General features: G+C 41.8%; 1 protein-coding gene across 50 annotated transcripts in view; it reads right to left on the reverse strand.

Annotated features, from left to right (window-relative positions):
- LOC110497456 (sorbin and SH3 domain-containing protein 2) overlaps positions 1-15866 on the reverse strand; it is an 83043-nt gene that overhangs the window by 37424 nt on the left and 29753 nt on the right. For 32 of the 50 annotated variants that reach the window (XM_090210633.1, XM_090210630.1, XM_090210668.1 and 29 more), the window contains exons 3-5: positions 7781-7836; positions 387-413; positions 84-205 (exon numbers count right to left, since the gene is read on the reverse strand). In XM_090210633.1, the coding sequence (XP_090066759.1) occupies positions 84-205; positions 387-413; positions 7781-7790 (159 nt within the window). In that variant the 5' untranslated portion in view covers positions 7791-7836. Of the gene's footprint in view, positions 1-83; positions 206-386; positions 414-6059; positions 6150-7780; positions 7837-15866 lie in introns of all 50 variants that reach the window. The other 18 variants (XM_090210663.1, XM_090210660.1, XM_090210653.1 and 15 more) reach the window with 1 other exon arrangement.

The following is a 15866-nucleotide window of genomic DNA, read 5'->3' on the forward strand; positions in this document are numbered from 1 at the left end:
AAAACTCTGGTTAAACATCTTAAAATGCTGTATAGGAATTCAACAATGCACAGTGTGTGTGGTGTATTCACGTGTGTATTCACCTGTGTGGGGGACCTCTTGTCTTGCAGGTTGGGCCTGACACTGCGGAAGCCCTTGGCGGCCAAGGAGGAAGTGATGTCGTCGCCGTTCCTTAGGCCATCGGTGCTGCGTGACCTCCAAGCATCTGGAACACATACACACACAATTACAGGTCACAGTCACACATCTCATAATACAATTCTACGTGACAACTAGACCCCTTGATGCCAACCCATGATGTATCCCTTTTCACTGCTTATAGTGCAAGATAAATTGGATGTGAGCGTCGGGTCAAGATAAGACGGACCACGTTGAACTGCAGTTACCTGAATCTGACGAGTGAGACTCGCTCCCTGCGAGGAGAAAAGAAACGCATGCATTAACGTGACTTTTGGAGTGCAGGGTCCTCGTCAATATGCAGCCAAAGAGACATTGGAATGGTGGGTTCAGTAGTTTGAATACATATGCAAACGAACGAGACAGACTTCTGAAAGAGGGGGAGAAGAACATTTAGGGAAGGAAAAAGGGACAATGCAATGACACGTAGAAGGGAACCGGCTAATATGGAGTGCTGTTAGAGGCACGTCTTTTCTACACCGTCGATTTCTAGCAGAGTGTTCCCTAATGTTGTGTTCGACACAATCTATCCTCATCTGAACGTTCCGCAACGTCGTGCCCTTCTGAACGCAGCCCTGACAAAAGCCAATAGAGCCGAGACAAAGCCAGGACATTATGACCCAGTGCACACAAGAGAGATAGAAACCAGGGTCATGTTCTTTCAGCACCAAACGGAAACAAATAAGAGGGAAACGGGGAGGTACAATCTGAACTTTTCCGAATTAAAAAAATGCTTGTTTTCCATTGCAAAACATTTTGCCACGCTGTGCCCTATTGAACATGTTACCGTCCGCATATCCCAACTGCTATTAACGCGAGTGTCAAATAGAATATAGATTTATAAACCTATTAGAGGTGAGAGGACATACAGCAGCTAACCAGCTAGATACACTCAACGGGCCCCAAAACTAAGTAACACGGCTAACTAACTAACAAATATTTATAGCTACCAAATAAATCATTGCAATCGCTAAATGTATTTTATCAGAGAACACCACATTGACTATATAGATTATGGCCAAGCTGCATACGGACATATGATGGTGTATGATGTATTTTTATCTTCTAGCACAGTGGACTAAACTAATTACCACACCAGCTGAATCAGTTGTGGTACTGGAATAGATCAAATAAGTGGAACTGGGGGGTACTCAATGAAAGGTTTAGGAAAACCTACTGTAGAAGATGGGAGAGGTTGCGGTTGTTGGGGAGAGCCTACTGAACACAGACATACAGTACCATCAGCCTAACTAATGAATCTATTTCAAACCCCATAGGTTTGACTATGGTTGGCTTCGGAGAGAGCAGCAGAGTGGGAAAATGATGACAGAGAAGACAACACAAAGCCAGAAAAGAAAGGAATCTCCCGACCAGTCAGAATAAAAACTCTAAAGAGGCTTGGCTAAGTTAGCAGTTTAATAGGTAGGAGACAGCTATCAGAAATAAATGGAAAGAGGGATGAGACAGTCGGGGTCAGGGAGATGACAGGGAATTCTGGGTATCTGGAGATATTCCGCGTCGACAGGATGTGTTGTTAATAGCTGATGCCGTCGTGTGCGAAGCCATCGCTGCCTTGCATTTTCGGGGGAGATGTCTTTCACTACGTTACCCATGAGCAACGGGGGGGAGTGGTCTATTACTTTTCACGGCAGGGAAATTAAAATGTGGTTTCCAACCCCCATTGAGCGCTAGTTGGGTCCCTAAAATGAACAGCCTGAGGCAGACCGCACTTGAATCTGTCAACTTGTTCTATACAGCAGATTTGAGGTACAAGTTGAGCTTAACCACAGATCTAAAATCAGATTATCGTACCTTTCAACCCTGGCTTTAGTCATTGGGGATGGCATAATATCTGACCCTGTATCAGTGATTAAGGCCAACTTTGATGCTAGGTCACCACACCCTTTAGACCAGGGATTGTCAAATAGGTTTGGCCTCAGGACAATTATTTTTTTTTAGTTGGTGGGATAGAACATAATTAGCCTATAATATTAGCACAATTAATTGGCCTACATTACAAATTGAACAACATTTTTAACATCTGATAGTACATAATAAATTCATAGTATATAATACATTCAGTGACTAACAATGGTTTCGATCTGATTACGCTCCTATTCAATTATAATTTTTGTCTATTTCACTGTGTGTTGATTGGTTGGGAAAAATAGGTCTACATAGCCTACTGTAGGGCCCACTACTTTTTGAGACGTCAACATTCGTTCAGAAACACTTCGCTCCATAGCAACAGAAAATGTCACTCTCAAAAAGTATCAATAGAAAGTTGGTAATGAAAATTGAAGGTTCGGGGAAGAACGTGCACTTCATCTTACCATATTTTTTTCCCCCCAATGCCGAGCCGGCTGTGTCTTATTTGCAATGAAAATGTTGCTGTTTGCAAAGAATTCAAAATCTCAGACGTCATTATGAATCTAAGCATGGGAACTTCAAAGTGGCCTTCCCGCCCCAGACAAGAGGCCCGACGCAGAAACATCGAAGCGTTAACTGCAAGCTACACAACACAGCTTTTTTGGGGGGGCTGACATATTCTGTCACTTAAAACGGGTTAAATCTACAGTTACAAGGAAGAGGAAAAACAGTCATGGACATGGTGGAAAAACATGTGGCCTAGGAAACGTGTGGCCTAGGAAACGTATGGCCTAGGAAGCCCAGGTGGAGAATTATACTCTTGCTAAGAAAACGATACCCTCGCTGGATGAGGACACAATTGAATCGAGCCAAATCAAGGATGCGCTCAGGAGTGCCGAGTTTTGAGTGGCATGCGCAGAGAAATACAGCACAACAAAGAAACGTGCATTTTATGCGCCAACAATGCTTGGGTCGCCTTACACCTGCGAGCCCTCATTTTCTTCCATGAACGCAATATAGACATCCACTAGATCGTGTCCGAGGGGAGATGCAACTTTTCCCATTAAGTAACTTAAGAGGCCTATATGACTGTAAATAGTAACATTATTGTGAGTGCTTATCTGGAGATATTTAGATCACAAGCTGACAGTATTTTACGTTTGATCTGTCCTTAAAGGAGCAGGCTATCCCGATACAGACATCAACTTTTTTTATCTTTAAATGATTGTTTTATGTAGGATGCTACATTTTTGGTCAGTTGAAATTGTAAATAGACCTAATTTAAAAAATGTAAAAAACTTCTATTAGGCCATAATATTTGGTTCTTGTGAAAGACGCTGTTGAGCCTCATCGCCTACCTCAGCCACTTAAGTTATTTTATATGGGCCTAGGTTCGGAAGAAATAGACTCCAATTATGCCCTCGTCGTTTGTAAAATTAAAATTATTGTTGAATTACTTGACGGGTGTAGTTTTTCTCCATCTGGTGCTGTGCAACACTTGCATAACAAGTTCGCTATATTTTCAGCACCTGGCGCTGTTCACCTATTGATTGCAGCTTTACGTTTCAGCACCTCAAAACGGTCCGCTACCTGCTTTATTAGCTGACTGTCTTCTGCATTCTCTCACCTCGTGAATGAAGTTAAAATGTAACTATAGCATTATTTAGGTAGCGTAACTTCCTTCTTTAATGTAAAAAAAAAATCATAATTAATTTGGGGGGGTCCTAATAATATTGCTGGCAGGCAAGATTTGGCCCGCAGACCGCCAGTTGGGGAACCCTGCTTTAGACTATGCAATACCCTCACAAGCAATATTTGTGTTTGATGTCAGTCCATGAAGATAAAAGTAAAAGACAAACACACAACATCCCTGTCTGTTTCCCACTAGATCCAAGCTCAGAGCCAAAATGTAGGGTAAGAGTGAGTCGGGGTTGCCATGGTTTCGAGCCACCACAGCACCATTTCTAAATTGGTCACGCCCAACCGTGTACAGTGCACACATCCGCTGCAAAGCACGTTGGGAATCCCCTCGACTCGAACAGAGCCCAGTCTTACCCAATCACAGCAAAGCTCTGAGAAACTGACACAAACCATCTAGTTTCTCAGAGGAATGAAAAAAGAACAAAGGTGGAAGAAAAGAGAGTGATATTGAGTGATAGCAGAGGATAAAGGAGAGGAAACGGAGTGACAGATCGTGAGAAGGACGCTGGTGCCAGAGGATGACAAACGACGGTTGTCACAGGGAGTAAGACAAAATGAAAGCAACAGGAAGTGAATGATGTCAGGGCGGTGGAAGGGAAGAGGTGGAAGAAAAAAGACAACATTTAAACAAAGTGGCCATTTTATGTCTTTATGAAACCCCACGAAGGACACTATTAAATAGAATGGTATGGGGTATTAACAAAATTAACAACTGTTACAGTAATTTACTCAATTACAGTGCATTCGGAAAGTATTCGGACTCCAACTTTTTCCACATTGTTACGTTAGAGCCTTATTCTAAAATGGATCGATTCCCCCTTCAATCTACACACAATACCCCATAATGACAAAGCAAAAACAGGTTTTTCCAAATGTAAAAAATAAATAATGGAAATATCACATTTACATAGGTATTCAGAGCCTTTACTACACCCTTTAGACCAGGGATTGTCAAATAGGTTTGGCCTCGGGACAATTATTTTCTGAGCTAATAGTTGGTGGGACAGAACATAATTAGCCTATAATATTAGCACAATTAATTGGCCTACATTACAAATTGAACAACATTTTTAACATCTGATAGTACATAATAAATTCATAGTATATAATACATTCAGTGACTAACAATGGTTTCGATCTGATTACGCTCCTATTCAATTATAATTTTTGTCTATTTCACTTTGGCAGCGAATACAGCCTTGAGTCTTCTTGGGTATGACGCTACAAGCCTGTCACATCTGTATTTGGGGAGTTTATCCTATTCTTCTGTGCAGATCCTCTCAAGCTCTGTCAGGTTGGATGGGGAGTGTCGCTAATTCCGGATGGGCCACTCAAGGAAATCCCCAAAAGGATGATGCTGCCACCACCATGCTTCACCGTAGGGATGGTGCCAGATTTCCTTCAGACGTGACATTTGGCATCAAGGCCAAAGAGTTCAATCTTGGTTTCATCAGACCAGATAATCTGATTTCCCATGGTCTGATAGTCCTTTAGGTGCCTGTTGGCAAACTCCAGCTTCCGTCTGGCTACTTTACCATAAAGGCCTGATTGGTTCTCCCATTAGCACTGAGGAACTCTGGAGCTCTGTCAAGAATGACCATTGGGTTCTTGGTTAAATCCCTGACCAAGGCCATTCTCCCCCAATTACTCAGTTTGGTCGGGTGGCCAGCTCTAGGTGGTTCCTAACTTTTTTCATTTAAGAATGATGGAGGCCACTGTTGTTGTGCAGAAATGTTTTTGTACCCTTCCCCAGTTCTGTGTCTCGACACAATCCTGTCTCGGAGCTCTACGAACAGGTGTTTGCCTTTCCAAATCATATCCAATCAATTGAATTTATTTGGACTCCAACCAAGTTGTAGAAACATCAAGGACAAATCAATGGAAACAGGATGCACCTGAGCTCAATTTCGAGTTTCATATTTTTTATACATTTGCAAAAAAAAAAAAAAAACTTTCTAAAAACCTGTATTGGCTTCGTCATTAGGGGGTATTGTGTGTGGATTGATGAGAAAAAAATATATATTTAATCAATTTTAGAATAAGGCTGTAACGTAACAAAAATGTGGAAAGCGTCAAGTGGTATGAATCCTTCCCGAATGCACTGCATGTCTTATTTGCGCATCGTCAAAAGTTGCACTGATTGACTGTGTTAGCACGGCCTTCACTTACCCCCTTCAACATCCGTGTGACTCAATGATCGTCTGTACAGGCCTGCGTATGTGTGTTAGGCATACGGGTTGTGTTTTGTTGGTGTGTGTGTGTGTGTGTGTGTGTGTGTGACAGTGGTGTGTATTAGGTGTGTGTGTTAGTACCTGTAGCCAGATTCGGGACACTCTGGACCCGCTTCATGTGGGAGCGGGTGACTAGCAAGGCGGTGCTTTTGCGAGTGTGTCCTCCGCTATCTGAGAAAGCACAGCCAGCAGCCACAGCAGCAGAAAGCAGCGCACACACACACGCACAAGCCAAAGGCCCCCCAGGAAAGAGAAGGCAAAGCACATGCATTACAACGGCTCCATTCTCATAAACAATGGGGGACGGGAGGAGGATGACGGCTCATGTCGAGATGGATGGAGGGAATAGTCTGTACTTACATACATCATAGTATCCTATGCCATTATACACAGTGTTGTTGTTTGGCTTGTCAGCAGGAAGTTGCCCACTGTGATGTCATATCGCTGACTGATTGTCTATGTGTCTACTCTCTTAGGTTGTCAATACTGAATAGACCTAAAACTATAAAAGGAGAGATTCTATAACAATCATCACCAAAAACCTCTCTTAACCGATTGTGTGTTTGTTTACATTCTGGCCGATTCAGGCATGCAGTAAAACACACAGTAATTAAAAGTCCCCCTTCCTACTTCATATGAACTATGACCTCAGCGCAGATTAACGTTCATGCTTGCTTGGTCATCGACGTGGGAGTAATGAAACGCTGGTTACTTCTCCAAGAGGGCACAGAAACACTCTGCATGCAAAACGTTTCAGCGCACCCTGCCATTTCGAAGGCAACGTTCTGTTGGCAAACACTGTGGGATGTTCAGTGACTCAATAACTTGTGATGTAAACATTAACCAAAGCTGGAGCAAAGCTCTGATTGCAATGTCATGGAAACTAAACGAGGGCATATGCCTGGCGGACTTGATAAGAGCATTCTAGATTGTGCGGAGGCTATTGGCACCTCGATAGGTCTTGTGCTGTGAACAATTGCCATAGCAGGAACAAATCCAGACTTTCCTTGGCAGAGTAACAGACGGCGTAGGAGTGTAATAACACTAAGTTAAGGATTTGTCATCATAGCTACTGTAATGAAACACTCCATACATTTTGGGATGCGGGCCAAGTTTAAGATGGAGCTTTAGAGGCCGATTTATGAATTAAAGGCCGATTTATGAATGAGAGGAATTACGTGGGTGTATAAGTAGATCATAAAGCAATGGAATATGTGTAATGCCTCTATGAATCTACATTATAGAGCAGGGGTGGCCGTCACTCCTCCTGGAGAGCTGTTGGATGGGGGGGGGGCATGTTGCTTCAACCCTGTTGTAACACAAGGTCCTATGAGCAGCTGATTGGGAGGGTTGGGTTTGTTAGAGCAGGGTCGGAGTGAAACCCTGCAGGAGAGTAGCTCTCCAGGAGGAAGGCTGGCTACCCTTGCTCTATACGTTTCATTGATCAAGGCTGGAATCGGCCGTCCTTCATTCAAAGCTTTTCTGAATGCTAGGCTAATGCTAACAAGATGCCGATACTCTAACAGCTCTAAAGGTCTTCAAACAGATCATTTGTTATAAAAACAAATATAAAAATAAGAGATCTGTTGCGAACTTGCCTCAATCTGAATCTTGAAATGAAATGAGAGATGTTTGGAAAAAAAAGAAAAGAAACCGATGACATAGCTAAGCAACTCCGGCAGCAAGCAGTACTCAACAGCTGGCAAATGTCAACGGATATGCGCAACGCCTTGAGGTCAACATCCTAATGTGTGTGTGTGCGCTTGTGTTGCGTGGGGTTAAAAAACAGGCCCATCACATACCTGTATTCATGTTGAAGAGTTCTCCTAACAGTTCTACCGTCGCTGGGTACACTTTCCTGGAATAAAGGAATCAGAGACGGCGGTTCGATTATTGCCCAGTGTACAGCCCTCAGATGAAACAGAAATCCTACTTCTCGTTCACATTACCTGGTGCAATTCGGCTCGTCACGCCATGTGAAATGGACATTGTGGACAATACATGTACTGTACCTCAAAAAGTTCTCCATCAGAAATAACTTGAGCGTCTGACTCGAAAACTAAAAGTCTCTTAAAAGGGGGACATTTTGACTACAAAAAGTAGTGCGGTTGTAAAAACAGACCTCATTTCCTCAAATAGTTTCAACATGCATTCCTCCCATTGGTGTTAAGGGCAGCAGAATTAACATTGCCCCAGTTTTGTGCCAGGCTCAACACGACTCGTAGCCTAAAATGAACATTCATTCCTGTTTGTTTGTCGTTTTCTTGACGTCTGAAATCAGGTGGATTACTGCTCGGTTGGACACCAGTCCTAGCAGTCATACAGTAGCTAGGGTAGCTGCATCTCTGCAGAGTAGCTCCTGGAATTGAGTATCACAAGCATGTAGTCGTGGAATGTGAAACATTTTACAATTTTTCCTTCCTTTAATCTATATTGTATGAGGAAACCCCCTTGAGTTGTGCAGCTATTTCCCAGGGGACATAACACGCAAACTTAAAAAAACATTTTTACATGAATTTATTGGAGGTAATAAAATAAATATCCAATCATTTGTGCAACTATGTGGATGATAATATAAATTCAACTTGAAGCACTGAAAATATATTATACATGGATAACTGAATTTATAAATCAACAAATCTATAAATATTGCATAATATTATAGGCTACACATAGTATGGTCTTTTGTGTGATGGCCTAAGAAAACCGACTTCCTGCTTCACTGAGCACAAGTTAGATCTACAGATACATAACTCGTTAGGACAGAGCGCCAAACAGAGGGACGGGCAGAAACAAACGGGTTCACTTGTGGAGCGATGAGCTCGCGGCTGACGGGCGAATCAAAATCAATTAGTGTACCTCAGATCTGGCACGTCTTAATGCATCTCCCCTGCCTCGCTGTCGACCGGAAACAAAGCTAACCTTACTTTTAAAATGAGGCCATTTTCCAACTTACAACAATAGGGTAGGTATCTTCCTCCGAAAATCCCTGGCAGAACTTAGCCTTAGTTTAGTAAGATATGGAGCAAAATATCACCTTTGTTATGAGATATTCCCTTCGAGTGTCTGCTATGTTTTTTTGTTTTTTATGTCACTCAATGTCCGCGCTGTCACACTAGCATAACGTCATGATAAGGGACTGATAAATGCTACAGGCCAACAATACAGCTACTTAACTGTACCGTATGTACCCGTACCAAACATACACCAAATGTAATTCCTTAATGCTGGGTGATGAATCAGCTCTGAAAATACTCTTGTCCATGATTGATATAGAAAAAGGCCCTGTTGGAAAGTCCAGGCCTTGGTATATTTGTGTACGTGTGTACATGTTTAATGCATATATGGTGCCTTCAGAAAGTATTCACACACCTTTACACTAATCCATAATGTCAAAGTGGAAACCTGTTTGTCGAACATTTTAGAAATGTATTAAAAAAAAATTGAAAAGCTGAAATGTCTTCAGGGAATAAGTATTCAACCCCTATTCAACCCCTTTGCAAGCCTAAATAAGCTCAGGAGTAAAAATGTGCTTAAATTGCATAAGAAGTTGCATGGACTCATTCAGTGTTAAATAATAGTGGTCAACATGTAGTGGTACAGATCTCTGTAACCCACATAAAATGATCTATAAAAAAGGTGCCTCAAATCGAGTAGTGAATTTCAAAACACAGATTCATCCAAAGAATCTGCCTTGAAGGGCACCGATTGGTAGATGTGAATATTCTATATTTTTTTAATAAGACGCTGAATATCCCTTTGAGCATGGTGAAGTTATTCATTACTGTAGGCTTTGGATGGTGTATCAATGCACCCAGTCACTACAAATATGCAGACATTCTTCCTAACTGAGTTGCTGGAGAGGAAATGACATTGAATGCTCCGGTGCTTGAAATTCACTAGTTAAAATTTTTATTGAAAATCTGCTTGAAAGTCTAAAGTTAAAGACTTGTAAATGGTTGTCTAGCAATGATCAACAAATGAACTTGACAGAGCTTGAAGAATTTTCAAAAATGACAAAAAAAATGGGCTAATATTGTACAATCCAGTCATGCAAAGCTCTTTCCCAGAAAGACTCACAGCTGCAATCGCTGCCAAAGGTTCTTCTACAAAGTATTGACTCAGGGGTGTGAATACTTATGCAAATTAGATTTCTGTAATACATTTTTTTTAAATATATATATGGGCCTATAATGATAGGCCTGTTTACCAATTGATTCTGGAAGAATATAATTTGTAAATGCTTTATGACAAACGCATAATTCAAGCTACTTAACTATTCACCCAGACCCTCTATTAGTTTAAATGAGAACGTGTTAGTGCTGGGTTAGAACAAAAATTTGCGACGTCGAGGGTACCCCTAAACTGAAAAGTTGAAAAGTACTACTAGAAAACACCATCACACCATTATTTCTAGCCAACCATTTACAATAAAACATGGTCACACAGAAGCTAATCAAAAAGGCAACGCACAGTAATACATTAAATCACAAGCCTTGTAAACGTTTTGTTTACAAATGCACAAGTTAGCAGTTGTGACACAGATGATTAGGTTAGCCACAGAGAGATGTTACTAGGCTGAGGGCACAGAATTGTGTTAAACAAATCATAATATATTTTATATTTGAGATTCTTCAAATAGCTACCCTTTTCCTAGACAGCTTTGCACACTCTAAAGGACACCATTGCTCATGTTTCTTGGCCCAAGCAAATCTCTTCTTATTAAGTGTCCTTCTATAGTAGTTTCTTTGCAGCAATTCGACCATGAAGGTCTGATACACGCAGTCTCCTGTGAACAGTTGATGTTGAGATGTCTGTTACTTGAACTCTGGGAAGATATTATTTGGGCTGCTATTTCTGGTTGGTAACTGTAATGAACATATCCTCTGAAGCAGAGGTAACTCTGGGTATTCCTTTCCTGTGGTGGTCCTCATGAGAGCCAATTTCATCATAGCGCTTGATGGTTTTTGCGACTGCATTTGAAGAAACTTTCAAAGTTCTTGAAATTTTCCGGATTGACTGACCATCATGTCTTAAAGTAATGGTCTGTCGTTTCTCTTTGCTTATTTGAGTTGTTCTTGACATAATTTGGACTTGGTCTTTTACCAAATAGGGCTATATTCTACCTTGTCACAACACAACAGATTAGCTTAAACGCAATAAGGAAAGAAATTCCACAAATTAACTTAACATGCATTCCAGGTGACGACCACATGAAGCTGGTTGAGAGAATACCAAGTGTGCAAAGCTGTCATCAAGGCAAAGGGTGGCTATTTGAATGAATATATTTTCATTTGTTTAACACTTTTTTGGTTACTACACGATTCCATATGTGTTATTTCATAGTTGATGTCTTCACTATTATTCTACAATGTAGAAAACAGTACAAATAAAGAAAAACCCTGGAATGAGTAGGTGTCCAAACTTTTGACAAGTACAGTTGAAGTCGGAAGATTACATTCACCTTTGCCAAATACATTTAAACTCAGTTTTTCACAATTCCTTACATTTAATCATAGTAAAAATTCCCTGTCTTAGGTCAGTTAGGATCACCGCTTTATTTTAAGAATGTGAAAATGTCAGAATAATAGTAGAGAATGATTTATTCCAGCTTTAATTTCTTTCATCACATTCCTAGTGGGTCAGAAGTTTACATACACTCAATTAGCATTTGGTAGCATTGCCTTTATATTGTTTAACTTGGGTCAAACGTTACGGGTAGCCTTCCACAAGCTTCCCTCAACAGACACACACACAGAGCCTTATGTTCAGGGGGATACCTCAACAGTGGATTCCTCCCTCTACAACCTACAGCAAGGCAGCAAAACATTTTGGTTGGGTGAATGTTGGCCCATTCCTCCTGACAAAGCTGGTGTAGCTGAGTCTGGTTTGTAGGCCTCCTAGCTCGCACACACTTTTTCAGTTCTGCCCACACATTTTCTATATGATTGATGTCAAGCAAAGTGAGTTTGAAGGTAGGCCTTGAAATACATCCACAGGTACACCTCCAATTGACTCAGATTACGTCAATTAGCCTATCAGAAGCTTCTAAAGCCATGACATCATTTTCTGGAATTTTCCAAGCTGTTTAAAGGCAGTCAACTTAGTGTATGTAAACTTCTGACCCACTGGAATTGTGATACAGTGAATTATAAGTGAAATAGTCTGTCTGTAAACAATTGTTGGAAAAATGACTTGTGTCACTCACAAAGTAGATGTCCTAACCGACTTGCCAAAACTATAGTTTGTTTGTAGTTTGTTTGTTGTAAACTCAGAAGTTTACATACGTTTTAATGACTCCAACCTAAGTGTATGTAAACTTCCGACTTCAACTGTATGTATGTATGTATGTACGTACGTACGTACGTACGTACGTACGTACGTACGTACGTACACAGTATATGCCTTAATTTCTAAAATATATTGACTCTTAGCTTTCATTTGATATATTGGTGCTCATGGGTCCTTTTAGATGGAAATGCCCATTACTAGTGGTGCAACGGATCACAAAACTCACGGTTTGGATCACGGTTTTGAGTCACAGATCGGATCATTTTTCGGATCAGCATAAAAACAAAAAAAAGGGAGACAAATAACTTTGCTTTCCTTTTATTACTTAAAGAAAACAAAGCAAGGAACTTTAATGTTTAAATCAAATCTTAAAATAAAAAGTTCAATACTCAATTGTTAAATTACAGTGCAATATGAGGCATGTAACCTTCCTTTGAACAATTGTGAATGCAAAAATTGCCTGTGTCCACATCATTAAAAAAAAGTTTTAAAAAAGGCCAAGCAAAGCAGACCTGAGCTTATAACTTCAAATTATATATATATTTTTTAATGAGGATGTCTACATTCTCTGGGGAGAGGGTCGCCCTCTTTGCAGTCACTATGTCCCCTGCCGTGGAGAACACCCTCTCGCTGGGAACTGAAGTGCCAGGCACAGCCAGGTAGCATCTAGCCATCATGGCAATGTGAGGGTATTTACACTCATTGTTTTTCCACCATGCCAGTGGATCACCATCCACTGGAATGCCGCTTGCTGCCTTGTAGGATGCCACCTCCTCTTTGAAGCTGTTGGCAAACGTCTTGCCCGTGTCCTTGCTCACAAAAGGTCTTCCGGCAAAGCTCCTTCATGGCCAAATTATTTTGTGGAGGACATGCCTCTGAGTCTGCACTGTGGCTTGACCCTGCAGAAAAAAATGACTTGATCTAACTAACTATTTATGTTCATAGAACTATAATTGTGGCAATAACATTTAATAAAAATTATCAATTATTATTACAAATTTAAAAAATGGATGATTCTAATAGCAATAGCACAGACTAAGATTAGACTGCAGTATATTATTTAAGTAATTCACTCACTTTTTTTTTACCTCTTCAGTGGCCACAATCAGCGGTGAGATCACTATGTCCTCCGGTATAGGGCAGGGTCTAGGTGAGACAGGGACTTGAACCTTGGATCCAGTGCAGTAGATCTACGAAGGTAGTCCTGTACATTAGGGGGTTATCTGGGGTTCAGGTCCTCTCGAAATGGCAGCCTTGACATCACTTGGGGCCATGGATTGTAGAATCCTGGTTTTCAGAGGTAGGATCATGGACACAGACGGTGCAGTTTCAGTGCTCAACAGGCTTGTAACCGTTTTGAGGGGTTTGACCACATGGAGGACCTCCTCTGCCACTTCATGTCATCATCAGACAAGGTGACAATGTCTTTATATTTTGTCAGGGTCTTGTCTATCAGTGCAGAGTATACAGCTGCCTGCTGCTCAAGATGGCGCTCCAACATGTCATAAGTGAAGTTCCATGTTGTTGTGACATCGTGTATGAGCTTGTGGGTTGGTAGCTGTAACATTTCTTGCTTGGTCATAAGCACATGAGCGGCTGTTGTGCTTTGGTGGAAAAGGAAACCACCTTCTTGATCCTCCCAAGGAGGCTGTCCATCTGGTTCACTGAGATTCCCCTTTGGGATGCTAAATTGATCACATGTGCAAAGCAAGCTATCTGTGGCCCCAGTCTAGCTTCTATCACTGCATTTACTTGGTTCTTGGCATTATCTGTGGTGATTGTGATATTGGGCCTCTAGCTTCCACTCTGCTACTGCTCCTAGCAGTACCTGCACCAGATTTGTTTCTGTGTGACTCCGAGGGGGGAGTGTCTGTAGCACCCGGACTTCGCATCTCCCACTCCTCTGTGGTGTAGTGAGTAGTCACAGTCATGTAGAGGATGCCTGGGATAGTTCGGCGACAATTTATGATCTTTTCCTGTTCATAAAGTTCTGGCACGATCTCCATACTGAAGTGGGTCCGCGAGGGGATTTCGTAGCGTGGCTCAAGCACTTTCAACCATATTTTGAAACCCTTTAGTTTTCCACAACCGAGTATGGCCTCACGTCTGCAGCGATAAACATCCCAATAGATTTGGTGATGGCTTTAGTCCGGTCTGATTCGGCAGCAAAGGGCTGCTTAAATGCCGCGGTGAGAAGTTGTCTCTTGGCTGAGTTGGCTCCCGTCACTGACACATCAGGGTGATGATGCTTTAAAAAAAAATGTGTGGCCACGCTCAATGTATATCCGTGATCACACGGCTTTCTTGTGGCACAATGACTACACACCGTAATGGTGTTGTCCACCACCCTTCCTCCATCATCATATTTGACAGGGAAGCCAAAATGCTCCCATGCATGAGACTTAAATGAAGCGGGAGGCTTTTTCCAGTTCTTCAGCTCCTCTGCCGGCCATGGCAGTCACTGCTTTTTTCTTCTTAAGCTTTTTTCAACGCGAGCATCCAGGATTGATTCTTTGGGATTCAACGGCTTTAAAAATACTACTAATAATAAAATCAACCTTCAGAGTAAAACACAGCATCGGTCTTGTCTTTACCTTTTCACTGCAACTCTGAGTCGAGATTTAGGGAATTAATCCCTTTAAAAAGTATCAGCGGCAGTAAAACTATTTCACACTATGATGGTTAAACTATGCAATTGATCTGCGGTTCACATGCGTGCCGAACCGTGTCGGGGTGATCCGCACGGATCAACTACGGTCCGTTACACCACTACCCATTACCCACAATCCTTTCCTGGCAGCCAGTACATGGAAAACCACTTAGTCTCCTATGCAGCATTGAAAATAGTCAAAGGTGGATAAATATACAGCAGGTGAAAATGGAACTGGGAGGTTGAGAACAGCAGGAAGCTGAGGACTATGTTGCATTCTGGTTACTGCAGGAGGCAGGAGCCAGGAGGACATGGGTTGCATCTCAATACACCAAATACATTCATATCTGCACTGGCATTAAAGAACTGGACAGGTGAAAGCAGCTTACTATAGCAGGCATCCTCCACATTGCCTTCACTTTCCTGTGTTTTCAGAAAGTCGCAGAGGGTGAGGAGAAGTCACTTTAGAAAAAGGTTATGTCCACACACACACACCGCTTGTTTGCTGCTCCCACAAGTGACGTTTAACTAAAAGCTACCGAAACAGCGTCTCCTCTGACATGGTTGTCGTCAGGTAACCAAACCCACATGACACACGGGATGAAGCCATGTGTAGACATGTCTACAGCTTAGTGGACACGCCACGCCAGGTCTGCCATCGAGACACGTTTCTCACATGGACGGGACTGGAAACAGAACGATCTTAAGCATTCATCCCCAAATGCACCATCATGGATGGATTCAAACAAAAAAGGGTAGACTCAATCATTTAATGGCTAAAAAAAACAGAACCTACCGATTGTGGGTCCTTTTAGAAGGCTAACAAATAACCAAGCTGACAGACAGCCGATAAAGCCCATCGAACAACCGGGGCCACCTCTAATTGGACGGCAAACTGGAATATTCATCTCTCCGTTTTAAAGAATGTGCAAGAGAAGCACTTAGGA

The sequence above is a fragment of the Oncorhynchus mykiss genome, chromosome 19 (genome assembly GCF_057628025.1).
Source record: "Oncorhynchus mykiss isolate SJ-2025 chromosome 19, ASM5762802v1, whole genome shotgun sequence".
In the NCBI taxonomy this organism is placed as follows: Eukaryota; Metazoa; Chordata; class Actinopteri; order Salmoniformes; family Salmonidae; genus Oncorhynchus; species Oncorhynchus mykiss.